Genomic DNA, 12,843 nt, shown 5'->3' with positions numbered 1-12,843 from the left:
AGGTGCAGATAAAGACAGGATGAGTCCAGTGTGGCTTATGATGCCCTTTGATCTGCATGACTAAGCATTTTAGTCATCCTATATAAGATGTCTGTTTTTTCATTATTAATTAGGATCTCTGCCTAACAGTCAAGACTGTTGGCCTGACGGTTTCATTATTGCAATAATTTATCAATATTAAATAAGTATGATTGTTTGAAGAAATGAAGTCTTTCTCAGTACTGAATTTCCACGACAGGATCCAATCAACTTTCTATTGGCTAGGCCTACTATATTAATTTCACGACTTTCTTAATGTTAAGCACATTGCTTGTCTTTATAACAGGAGTATAGCCCACCTGGATGGCATGAAAATGAACCACAGAAAAAGTGTCCTCCCTTCTCTATTTAAGTGCATAGATTACATGTATTTTTTCCCCCCTGTCCCTGTTTCAAGACAGGTGCATGATAATGGTCCATTCTAAATCAAAACAAATTTCACACATATATTATTTAGTTTATGTAAAGACCAGATTAAATCAAGATTAGTCTGATGGGTGACAATATTAGCTTATCACTTGTGAATTATGTTTTGTCACTTGTGAATGATGCCCAGCGTAAGGCAAGAAACAAGGACTTTTTTCAAATCATAGTTGCACACCTCATGTAGACCTATAGGCGTATATGTTTTGATGAGGTTTGTATTACAACTAAAGTGGCCAAATAACTTCTTAAAAATAAACACATTAATCCGCTTTACGATGGGTGTAGAGCCTAACTGGCATTTAATAAAAGCATTACATGCATAATCGCATTTGCGGTCACTTTTGATAATGGTATTTCAAATCAAAGTTTATTTGTCACGTGCGCTGAATACGACGGGTGTAGACCTTACAGTGAAATGCTTACTTACAGGCTCTAACCAATAGTGCAAAAAAGGTATTTGGTGAGCAATAGGTAAAGAAATAAAACAACAGTAAAAAGACAGGCTTTATACAGTAGCGTAAAAGAGGGGTTGGTGGGTGGCCGGACACAATGCAGATAGCCCGGTTAGCCACTGTGCCGGAGCACTGGTTGGTCGGCCCAATTGAAGTAGTATGAACATGAATGTGACTATGCATATATGATAAACAGAGGGTAGCAGCGTCGTAAAAAGAGGGGTGGGGGGCACACAATGCAAATAGTCCGGGTAGCCATTTGATTACCTGTTCAGGAGTCTTATGACTTTTGGAACATTTGCGCGTATAGCCTACTGCCGTGTGCTCATTGCTGTGCTTATAATGTGAAAAAATTGCCTAATAGTTTATCAACATTTTAAGCTAAATGTTCTGATCTGTTGCTTGTGGTTGTATTAATTTGAGATCTATCGCATCCCAAAACGGTCCCAGACTGTTTGGTGTATTTATTTCTAACCCAGAATAGAATAGGTTAACTTCTGTACTATGGTGGATAATATATTGAGATAGACTGGAGCTTTTGCTGTTCGTTTGGCCTACTCATCTTGTTGGCTGACGAAAAGTAAATGTGGACAGTTCTTCCATTATCTTCAATATGCAATCGGAATTGGATAAGGAAGCGTGCAGTTGAGTCCCCGACGTGTCTGTCTTCACTTGTAGCCTTTGAGAAATACCCAATCACGTGAGTGAGAGGTGCTTCAGAGCGCGCAGCTCTCAGGGAGAAGGGCGCAAAGGCCACTGGTCGCGAAAGGCATGGATTCTTTTAGGGTGCATTATGGCTGCAAAAATGGGATGCCGCGGGGAAATTCAAGCAATAATCAAGTGCTTGTCAAATTGAGAATGACTGATCAAGTGTTTACAGCTGTGCAAAAGACAAAGCATAGCTCATACCTTTTCAAGCAACTTCAAATCGGAAAATTTCCCAAACTGTTGCCACAAAGTTGGAAGCACAGAATCATCTAGAATGTCATTGTATGCTGTAACGTTAAGATTTCCCTTCACTGGAACTAAGGGGCCTATCCCGACCATGAAAAACAGCCCCAGACTATTATTCCTCCTCCACCAAACTTTACAGTTGGCACTATGTATTCGGGCAGGTAGCGTTCTCCAGGCATCCGCTAAACCCAGATTTGTCCGTTCGAATGCAAGATGGAAAAACATGATTCATCATTCTAGAGAGCGCGTTTCCACTGCTCCAGAGTCCAATGGCAGTGAGCTTTACACCACTCCAGCCGACGCTTGGCATTGCGCATGGTCATCTTAGGCTTGTGTGCGGCTGCTCGGCCATGGAAACCCATTTCATGAACTTCCTGTCGAACCGTTCATGTGCTGACGTTGCTTCCAGAGACTCTTTTTATGCGCTTTCTCACTCGGTGGTCACGTTCTGTGAGCTTGTGTGGCCTACCACTTTGCGGCTGAGCCGTTGTTGCTCCTAGACGTTTCCACTTCATAATAACAGCACTTACAGTTGTCCTGGGCAGCTCTAGCAGGACAGAAATTTGACAAACTGACTTATTGGAAAGGTGGCATCCTATTATGGTGCCATGTTGAAAGTCACTGGGTTCTTCAGTAAGAGCATTCTACTGCCAATGTTTGTCTATGGAGATTGCTTGGCTGTGTGCTCGATTGTATACACCTGTCAGCAACGGGTGTGGCTGAAATAGCCAAATTGACAAATTTGATAGGTTGTCCACATACTTTTGGCCATGTAAAGTATATATACATTTGAACGGTGACCGCGGTCATATGGCTGGTCAATTACTGTCATCCACAAAATTCCATGACCTTCACAGCCCTACCTACTGTGTTCTCTCCTGTATAAAGGACCAGAGTGTGTGCAGATGTCAACCTCTCATCTAGAGCTGGGACATTAAACCGAAAATGACTGATGTTGTCTTCCTCCTTACTGAAGCATTTTGCCTGCGTTGGGAATGCTCGGGATTTTGCTACACAAAGTTTATGTAGATTGTTGTAAAACAATGCATCTCAACCGTAATGTCTGTTCGTTATGTTGATTCCTACTATGAAATTAACTGGCTGTCTCCGTTTCACTAGCAGCTGCTGTGTGAGCGTACCACTCTCACTCCCTTTCCCCACTGTGCGCACAAAGTAGGGAGAGATGCATTCTGAGAAGCACAAGCATATGGCCGTTGCTCAAAATGCAATTGCGGAAAAATAGTTTTCAAAGCAACTATGGTTGTTTTAGTTACAGAGGGGAGAGTCACAAATTTCTGTGAGTATGTCATTTCTCATATCTTAAGTCCAGGCACCACACCCTCAGGGTAATTGTTTTCTCTTAATCATATCACAATCAACCTTTTATCAGTTGAAGGTAGACACAAATCTAATCGTTTTTTGTATAAAATTGTCAGAAATATGAGGCTATATATCGTTAATTATGCACCTATTTTATATAGTGCAAATACATTTTTCTGGACACTGGATGAAGTCAGTCTAAATATTTTGGTTTCATTTTGTTAAGACACTCCAGGAGGACTGGAGAGCAGATTGTGGATAAATATATTTATGGTTCTGTTTATCGGGTCAATTTATTGGCAATTTATCGAGATATGGGTTTTTATCAATATCGCCAAGCTCTATTCTCATCTCTCCCCAGGTGCAGATAGGGAGTTACAGACAGTGCGACAGCTGATGGTCAACTTCCTCCAGAACCACACAAGACAGGACTGGCCTGTCAGCTGCCCTCCACTTGAGCCTTACAGGTTTGTCCAGTGGCACACCTTGGGCTTCAACACAATCTTGGGACCAGAACCTATGCCATGGTTTGCTAAATAACCTCTGTCCTTTTACACTGCCATATGTCTGCTAATATGGGCCACTGTCAGGTAGATTTTTTTTTAAACGCTCAATGAAAAGTGAGTGTCACACAATACAGGTGATTATCATATTAAATTGAGTGTGTCTCATTTCCTCTTTCCAGCTCTGCAGATATATTGCCTTTGATTGGTCAGAAATCCAACCAATACACAGCTGTCATTGTTGAGAACGAGGACTCCTATGTTGGCAGAGAGGTATGCTGATTTCAAATGAAACTGAACTTTACCTTTCATGGCATTCTTATACAATTAGACTTCAAAACAACGAAGTAATTTAACTTAAATGCTGCTTTATAGGGTTAATATAGGGTTTAAATATATATAAAGTAACGTCAACTGTTCTATAGGTTATCTTGGACCTGATGATGTATCAGGGGCTAACAGTGAAGAGGGCATTGAGTTCAGAAAAGAGCCTCACAGAGAAGCTTGGCATCAACTCTTTCCCCTCAGCATACCTTCTCCACCCTAATGGAACACATGCCATTCTGCATGTGTAAGTTGGCAACCTCCACTATATTTACTTCTCCAGGAGTTCTGGTTCAAATGTTGGAGACTCAACAAATGTGTTTTTGTAGTTGGCATACCATTCTCTTTTAATGGATTGTATGGGAACAGGATATAGCATTGTTGTTGTTTTATTTATTTTTTACAAACATGTAATTATTATTTAAAAATATTTCATCCCAATTGTCAGTGAAATGTTTGACTTCTTTATGTAGTCTGTTTTATAAATCCAGGCATTTTAAATGTTGCTCTGATATTTCTGTATCACCAGGCAGAAAAGACTGCGCTTCTTCTTCTCCTCGTTCCTCAAGCTTCTCCTAGGGGTCCACAGAAAGCTGAGCACCTCTGGAGCACCCCAGAAGCCCCTACTGGAGGGACCACGAGGTCCCGGGACGGCTGAGGCCTTGAAGGACTTTGAGAAGTGAGTCTGATGCTAATACAGTATCTTATATATGCATGAAGACGATACCAGTGGGTATGTGTGGGTGCATTCTTTGTGTGTAACCATGTCTGATCTGAGGCCCCATCATTGATTTTAAAAGTTTTGTCATTTTAGCAGATGTTCTTATCCAGAACAACTTGCAGGTGCAGGTAGGGTTACGTGCCTTGCTCAAGGGCAAATCAACAGATTTTTCACCTAGTCTGCTCGTGGATTCAAACCAGCGACCTTTCGGTTACTGGTCCATGCTCTTAACCGTTAGGCTACCTGTCTCCCTGATTTTCTCCAGGTCCAAGGTGTACATGGCGGACCTTGAGTCAGGGTTGCACTACCTGCTGAGAGTAGAGCTGGCTACCCACCAAACCCTGGAGGGAGAAGAGCTCAAGACCTTCAAAGACTTTGTGACAGTGGTTGCTAAGGTATAAGTGCTCTAAGGCTGAAGTGAAGTGGGTCCGCACAAACAAGTAAACAATATTTACCCTCTTGTTTCTATTAGAGAAGTAACATTTATCTTTTCTTTGATTCTTGAATCCCAGCTCTTCCCTGGTCGCCAGTCTGTGGTAAAACTCTTAGAGACTCTTCTGGAATGGCTGGTCAGTCTTCCCCTGGAGAAAATCCCCTTTGATGCCATCCTCGACTTGGTCAACAACAAGATGCGGGTAAGGGAGGCATTTGTGTGATATTTCATTATCAAGTGCTCAAATAAAATAGCTGTTTGGCATAGTTTAAAGGGCCATTCAGGAAAAGTTGGTAAAGTGGGGGAGGGTGTCCCTTTTTGCAGAAGGGGTGTACTTGAATGCATTTCTAATGGAAACAATCCATTTCCACTAGCATTGGTACTTTTACCAAAAATGCTAGCCAGATTATTCTTAACATTGCTAAGTAACCAGTAATCAAATTTAGAAACAGTTTAGAGGAAACAACCACAGCCTAAGGAAGTCAAATTAGTTCAACTATCCTTTTAAACAACCAATGTAACAAACGGTTCACAACACTTTGTTTGTCCCTTGATTTTTGGTTCTTGTTCGGTTTTCGTTTATGAAGGGAAAAAGTTTTTTATTTATTTAACTAGGCAAGTCAGTTAACCTCTTACATCTAGATGTTCCGCTAGCGGAACACCTGCTCCAATATCCAATGATGGGCGTGGCGCGAAATACAAACTCCTCTAAAATCCAAAAACTTCAATTTTTCAAACATATGACTATTTTACAGCATTTTAAAGACAAGACTCTCGTTAATCTAACCACACTGTCCGATTTCAAAAAGGCTTTACAGCGAAAGCAAAACATTAGATTATGTCAGCAGAGTACCCAGCCAGAAATAATCAGACACCCATTTTTCAAGCTAGCATATAATGTCACAAAAAACAAAACCACAGCTAAATGCAGCACTAACCTTTGATGATCTTCATCAGATGACAACCCTAGGACATTATGTTATACAATGCATGCATGTTTTGTTCAATCAAGTTCATATTTATATCAAAAACCACCTTTTTTACATTAGCATGTGACGTTCAGAACTAGCATACCCCCGCAAACATCCGGTGAATTTACTAAATTACTCACGATAAACGTTCACAAAAAGCATAACAATTATTTTAAGAATTATAGATACAGAACTCCTCTATGCACTCGATATGTCCGATTTTAAAATAGCTTTTCGGTGAAAGCACATTTTGCAATATTCTCAGTAGATAGCCCAGCCATCACGGCTAGCCATTTAGACACCGACCAAGTTTAGCCCTGACCAAACTCCGATTTACTATTACAAAAGTTTGATTACCTTTGGTGTTCTTCGTCAGAATGCACTCCCAGGACTGCTACTTCAATAACAAATGTTGGTTTGGTTCAAAATGCGGCGTTTTGTTTGTGCGTTCAAGACACTATCCGAAGTGTAAATAAGGGTTACGAGCATGGCGCAATTCGTGACAAAAGATTTCTAAATATTCTATTACCGTACTTCGAAGCATGTCAACCGCTGTTTAAAATCAATTTTTATGCAATTTTTCTCCTAAAAAAGGTAAACAGAGGAAAGAAAACAAAGCATTCTGTCGACGCGGGCACGCGCCTGAGTCTCACAGTACTGTAACCAGCCACTACCCAAACGCGCTACTTTGTTTCAACCAGAGCCTGCAAAGCCACGATTCAGCTTTTTGCCGCCTTCTGAGAGACCATGTGAGCCGTAGGAAGTGTCACGTAACAGCAGAGATCCTTTGTAATGGATAGAGATGGCAAAGAAGGCCAAGAAATGGTCAGACAGGGTACTTCCTGTACAGAATCTTCTCAGGTTTTGGCCTGCCAAATGAGTTCTGTAATACTCACAGACACCATTCAAACAGTTTTAGAAACTTTGGAGTGTTTTCTATCCAAAGCTAATAATTATATGCATATTCTAGTTTCTGGGCAGGAGTAATAATCAGATTAAATCGGGTACGTTTTTTATCTGGCTGTGAAAATACTGCCCCCTATCCATAACAGGTTAAGAACAAATTCTTATTTACAATGACGGCCTACCCCGGTCAAACCCTAACCCGGACGACGCTGGGCCAATTGTGTGCCGCCCTATGGGACTCACAATCACGGCCGGTTGTGATACAGCCTGGAATCGAACCAGGGTCTGTAGTGATGCCTCTAGCTCTGAGATGCAGTGCCTTAGACCGCTGCGCCACTCGGGAGCCCAAAACGACTACAAAAATGAGTTCACATTTAACTCCATCATTTGTAAACAAAGTGTTTCTGTATAGCAGTGGTAGACATTAAGAAAAATTTGCGCTGGCCACTCGTGCCACCGAGATTAAATTCTTACTAGCCAAAAATAATTAATACCACAAGGCAACACTATCACAATGTATGCATGCGTCTGTAACTTTGTCTCTTCACAGTCCCTGTTGTTCCGTAAGGTGTGTGTGTGTGTGTATATATATATATATATATATATATATATTTTTTTTTTATCTGATTCTACTGCTTGCATCAGTTACCTGATGTGGAATAGAATTCCATGTATTCATGGCTGTATGTGGTACTGTGCGACTTCCATAGTCTTTTCTGCTCTTGGAGACTGTGAAGAGACACCTGGTGGCATGTCTCATTTACGTTTACATTTAAGACATTTAGCAGACGCTCTTATCCAGAGCGACTTACAAATTGGTGCATTCACCTTATAATATCCAGTGGAACAACCACTTTACAATAGTGCATCTAAATCTTTTAAGGGGGGGGTTAGAAGGATTACTTTATCCTATCCCAGGTATTCCTTAAAGAGGTGGGGTTTCAGGTGTCTCCGGAAGGTGGTGATTGACTCCGCTGTCCTGGCGTCGTGAGGGAGCTTGTTCCACCATTGGGGTGCCGGAGCAGCGAACAGTTTTGACTGGGCTGAGCGGGAACTGTGCTTCCTCAGAGGTAGGGGGGCCAGCAGGCCAGAGGTGGATGAACGCAGTGCCCTTGTTTGGGTGTAGGGCCTGATCAGAGCCTGAAGGTACGGAGGTGCCGTTCCCCTCACAGCTCCGTAGGCAAGCACCATGGTCTTGTAGCGGATGCGAGCCTCAACTGGGAGCCAGTGGAGAGAGCGGAGGAGCGGGGTGACGTGAGAGAACTTGGGAAGGTTGAACACCAGACGGGCTGCGGCGTTCTGGATGAGTTGTAGGGGTTTAGTGGCACAGGCAGGGAGCCCAGCCAACAGCGAGTTGCAGTAATCCAGGCGGGAGATGACAAGTGCCTGGATTAGGACCTGCGCCGCTTCCTGTGTGAGGCAGGGTCGTACTCTGCGAATGTTGTAGAGCATGAACCTACAGGATCGGGTCACCGCCTTGATGTTAGTGGAGAACGACAGGGTGTTGTCCAGGGTCACGCCAAGGTTCTTAGCACTCGGAGGAGGACACAAGGGAGTTGTCAACCGTGATGGCGAGATCATGGAACGGGCAGTCCTTCCCCGGGAGGAAGAGCAGCTCCGTCTTGCCGAGGTTCAGCTTGAGGTGGTGATCCGTCATCCACACTGATATGTCTGCCAGACATGCAGAGATGCGATTCGCCACCTGGTTATCAGAAGGGGGAAAGGAGAAGATTAATTGTGTGTCATCTGCGTAGCAATGATAGGAGAGACCATGTGAGGATATGACAGAGCCAAGTGACTTGGTGTATAGCGAGAATAGGAGAGGGCCTAGAACAGAGCCCTGGGGGACACCAGTGGTGAGAGCACGTGGTGCGGAGACAGATTCTCGCCACGCCACCTGGTAGGAGCGACCTGTCAGGTAGGACGCAATCCAAGCGTGGGCCGCGCCGGAGATGCCCAACTCAGAGAGGGTGGAGAGGAGGATCTGATGGTTCACAGTATCAAAGGCAGCAGATAGGTCGAGAAGGATGAAAGCAGAGGAGAGAGAGTTAGCTTTAGCAGTGCGGAGAGCCTCCGTGACACAGAGAAGAGCAGTCTCAGTTGAATGCCCAGTCTTGAAACCTGACTGATTAGGATCAAGAAGGTCATTCTGAGAGAGATAGCAGGAGAGCTGGCCAAGGACGGCACGTTCAAGAGTTTTGGAGAGAAAAGAAAGAAGGGATACTGGTCTGTAGTTGTTGACATCGGAGGGATCGAGTGTAGGTTTTTTCAGAAGGGGTGCAACTCTCGCTCTCTTGAAGACGGAAGGGACGTAGCCAGCGGTCAAGGATGAGTTGATGAGCGAGGTGAGGTAGGGGAGAAGGTCTCCGGAAATGGTCTGGAGAAGAGAGGAGGGGATAGGGTCAAGTGGGCAGGTTTTTGGGCGGCCGGCCGTCACAAGACGCAAGATTTCATCTGGAGAGAGAGGGGAGAAAGAGGTCAAAGCACAGGGTTGGGCAGTGTGAGCAGGACCAGCGGTGTCGTTTGACTTAGCAAACGAGGATCGGATGTCGTCAACCTTCTTTTCAAAATGGTTGACGAAGTCATCCGCAGAGAGGGAGGAGGAGGGGGAGGAGGATTCAGGAGGGAGGAGAAGGTAGCAAAGAGCTTCCTAGGGTTAGAGGCAGATGCTTGGAATTTAGAGTGGTAGAAGGTGGCTTTAGCAGCAGAGACAGAAGAGGAAAATGTAGAGAGGAGGGAGTGAAAGGATGGCAGGTCCGCAGGGAGGCGAGTTTTCCTCCATTTCCGCTCGGCTGCCCGGAGCCCTGTTCTGTGAGCTCGCAGTGAGTCGTCGAGCCACGGAGCAGGAGGGGAGGACCGAGCCGGCCTGGAGGATAGGGGACAGAGAAAATCAAAGGATGCAGAGAGGGAGGAGAGGAGGGTTTAGGCAGAATCAGGAGATCGGTTGGAGAAGGTTTGAGCAGAGGGAAGAGATGATAGGATGGAAGAGGAGAGAGTAGCGGGAGAGAGAGAGCGAAGGTTGGGACGGCGCAATACCATCCGAGTAGGGGCAGAGTGAGAAGTGTTGGATGAGAGCGAGAGGGAAAAGGATACAAGGTAGTGGTCAGAGACTTGGAGGGGAGTTGCAATGAGATTAGTGGAAGAACAGCATCTAGTAAAGATGAGGTCAAGCGTATTGCCTGCCTTGTGAGTAGGGGGGGAAGGTGAGAGGGTGAGGTCAAAAGAGGAGAGGAGTGGAAAGAAGGAGGCAGAGAGGAATGAGTCAAAGGTAGACGTGGGGAGGTTAAAGTCACCCAGAACTGAGAGGTGAGCCATCCTCAGGAAAGGAACTTATCAAGGCGTCAAGCTCATTGATGAACTCTCCAAGGGAACCTGGAGGGCGATAAATGATAAGGATGTTAAGCTTGAAAGGGCTGGTAACTGTGACAGCATGGAATTCAAATGAGGAGATAGACAGATGGGTCAGGGGAGAAAGAGAGAATGTCCACTTGGGAGAGATGAGGATTCCAGTGCCACCACCCCGCTGGCCCGATGCTCTAGGGGTATGCGAGAACACGTGGGCAGACGAGGAGAGAGCCGTAGGAGTAGCAGTGTTATCTGTGGTAATCCATGTTTCCGTCAGCGCCAGGAAGTCTAGGGACTGGAGGGTAGCATAGGCTGAGATGAACTCAGCCTTGTTGGCCGCAGACCGGCAGTTCCAGAGGCTGCCGGAGATCTGGAACTCCACGTGGGTCGTGCGCGCTGGGACCACCAGGTTAGAGTGGCAGCGGCCACGCAGTGTGGAGCGTTTGTATGGCCTGTGCAGAGGGGAGAGAACATGGATAGACAGACACATAGTTGACAAGCTACAGAAGAGGCTACGCTAATGCAAAGGAGATTGGAATGACAAGTGGACTACACGTCTCGAATGTTCAGAAAGTTAAGCTTACGTTGCAAAAATCTTATTGACTAAAATGACGAAAATGATACAGTACTGCTGGCTGGTGGAGTAGGCTAGCTAGCAGTGGCTGCGTTGTTGACTTTGAACGTGTAGCTGGCTAGGTAACCTCGATAGTTTCAGTACTACACCTTGTCATGATACAAAAGCAACTTTGTAGCTAGCGAACATAACACTAATCAAGACATTCCTTTGTAATGTATTTAGTTTCTACAATGCTGCTCGTCGGTAATAGTTGGCTGGGTTTGGAAAAATGGCGTCGCGGGGGACGGAAATAGCTGGCTAGCTAACCTTGATAATTACTAAACTACACAATTATCAAGCTATGACAAAGACAACTATGTAGCTAGCTAACACTGCACTAGTCAAATCGTTCCGTTGTAAAGTATTAGTATCTACAGCGCTGCTAGTCGGTAACGGTTGGCTAGCTAGCAGTGGGTTAATGATGACTAGGTGTGTTGACTAAGTCTGGCGTCGCGGCTGGCTAGATAGCCTCGATAATTACTCTAAACTACACAATTATCTTAGATGCAAAGACAACTATGTAGCTGGCTCACTAACTAACACTAACACTACACTAATCAAGTCGTTCCGTTGTAATGTAATAGTTTCTACAGTGCTGCTAGTCGGTAGAAGTTGGCTGGTTGGCTAGCTAGCAGTGTTGACTAGCTAGCTAGCAGTGATGACTACGTTAGGAGGACGAAGATAGCTAGCCTCGATAATTACTCTAATTACTCTAAACTACACAATTATCTTTGATACAAAGATGGCTATGTAGCTAGCTAAGAAAAATTGCTCAGATCAAACAAATCAAACCGTTGTAATGTAATTAAGTGTAATATAACCTGTGGAGCGAAGCGTAGTGCGACTGCTCGCTCCAAACCGGAAGTCAAGCACTCGTGGGGTATGCATGGGTGTCTGTATGTGCAAGTATTTTAAACAGACAGCTCAGTACATTTAGCTTACACCCCTTACAAAAACAATTAGTGATGAAGTCAATCTCTTTTCCACTTTGAGCCATTGACATGCATGTCATTAATGTTAGCTCTCTGTGTACTTTTAAGCGCCAGCCGTGCTGCCCTATTCTGAGCCAACTGCAAAACAAAAAGTCATTCTTGGTGGTACCTGACCACTCTACTGAACAGTAGGTGGGACAAAACTAGGGCCTGTAGGACCTGCCTTGTTGATAGTGTTAAGGCAGAGCAGCGCTTTTATTATGGACAGACTTCTCTTATGGACAGACTTCTTTAGCTACTGTTGTATCAATATGTTTTGACCATGACAGTTTACAATCCAGGGTCAATTTCCACATTATTAATTAGGAGACATAATACATTGCTTTTAGTTTTGGAAATATTTGGAGTAACTTATTCCTTGCTACCCATTCCGAAACTAACTGCAGTTCTTTGTTAAGTGTTGCAGTCATTTAAGTTGCTGTAGTAGCTGACGTGTATAGTGTTGACATCCACATACATACACACTGGCTTTACTCAAGGCCAGTGGCATGTCATTAGTAAAGATTGAAAAAAGTAAGGGGCCTTAACAGCTACCCTGGGGAATTCCTGATTATACCTGGATTATGTTTGAGGCTTCCATTAAAGAACACCCTCTGTGTTCTTTTAGACAAGTAACTCTTTATCCACATTATAGCAAGGTGTGTAAAGCCATAACATAGTTTTTCCAGCAGCACACTATGATCGATAATGTCAATGCTGCATTGAAGTCTAACAGGACAGCCCCCACAATCATTTTATCATCAATTTCTCTGAGCCAATCATCAGTCATTTGTGTAAGTGCTATGCTTGTTGAGTGACCTTCCCTGTAAGCATGGTGAAAGTCTGTATATTTGTTTACTGT

At 44.2% G+C, this 12,843-nt stretch overlaps 1 protein-coding gene across 1 annotated transcript in view; it reads left to right on the top strand.

The window, feature by feature from the left end:
• Nucleotides 1-12,843, top strand: part of qsox2 (quiescin Q6 sulfhydryl oxidase 2) — an 85,412-nt gene that overhangs the window by 57,954 nt on the left and 14,615 nt on the right. Inside the window, exons 4-9 of the mRNA XM_045708129.1 lie at nucleotides 3,553-3,658; nucleotides 3,877-3,967; nucleotides 4,120-4,265; nucleotides 4,548-4,697; nucleotides 5,005-5,134; nucleotides 5,252-5,374. Of these exons, the coding sequence (XP_045564085.1) occupies nucleotides 3,553-3,658; nucleotides 3,877-3,967; nucleotides 4,120-4,265; nucleotides 4,548-4,697; nucleotides 5,005-5,134; nucleotides 5,252-5,374 (746 nt within the window). The remainder of the gene's footprint in view (nucleotides 1-3,552; nucleotides 3,659-3,876; nucleotides 3,968-4,119; nucleotides 4,266-4,547; nucleotides 4,698-5,004; nucleotides 5,135-5,251; nucleotides 5,375-12,843) is intronic.

This window comes from Salmo salar, chromosome ssa26 (genome assembly GCF_905237065.1).
Source record: "Salmo salar chromosome ssa26, Ssal_v3.1, whole genome shotgun sequence".
In the NCBI taxonomy this organism is placed as follows: domain Eukaryota; kingdom Metazoa; phylum Chordata; class Actinopteri; order Salmoniformes; family Salmonidae; genus Salmo; species Salmo salar.
The sequence above is the reverse complement of the archived record's forward strand: the minus strand, read 5'-3'. Positions and strand labels throughout refer to the sequence as shown.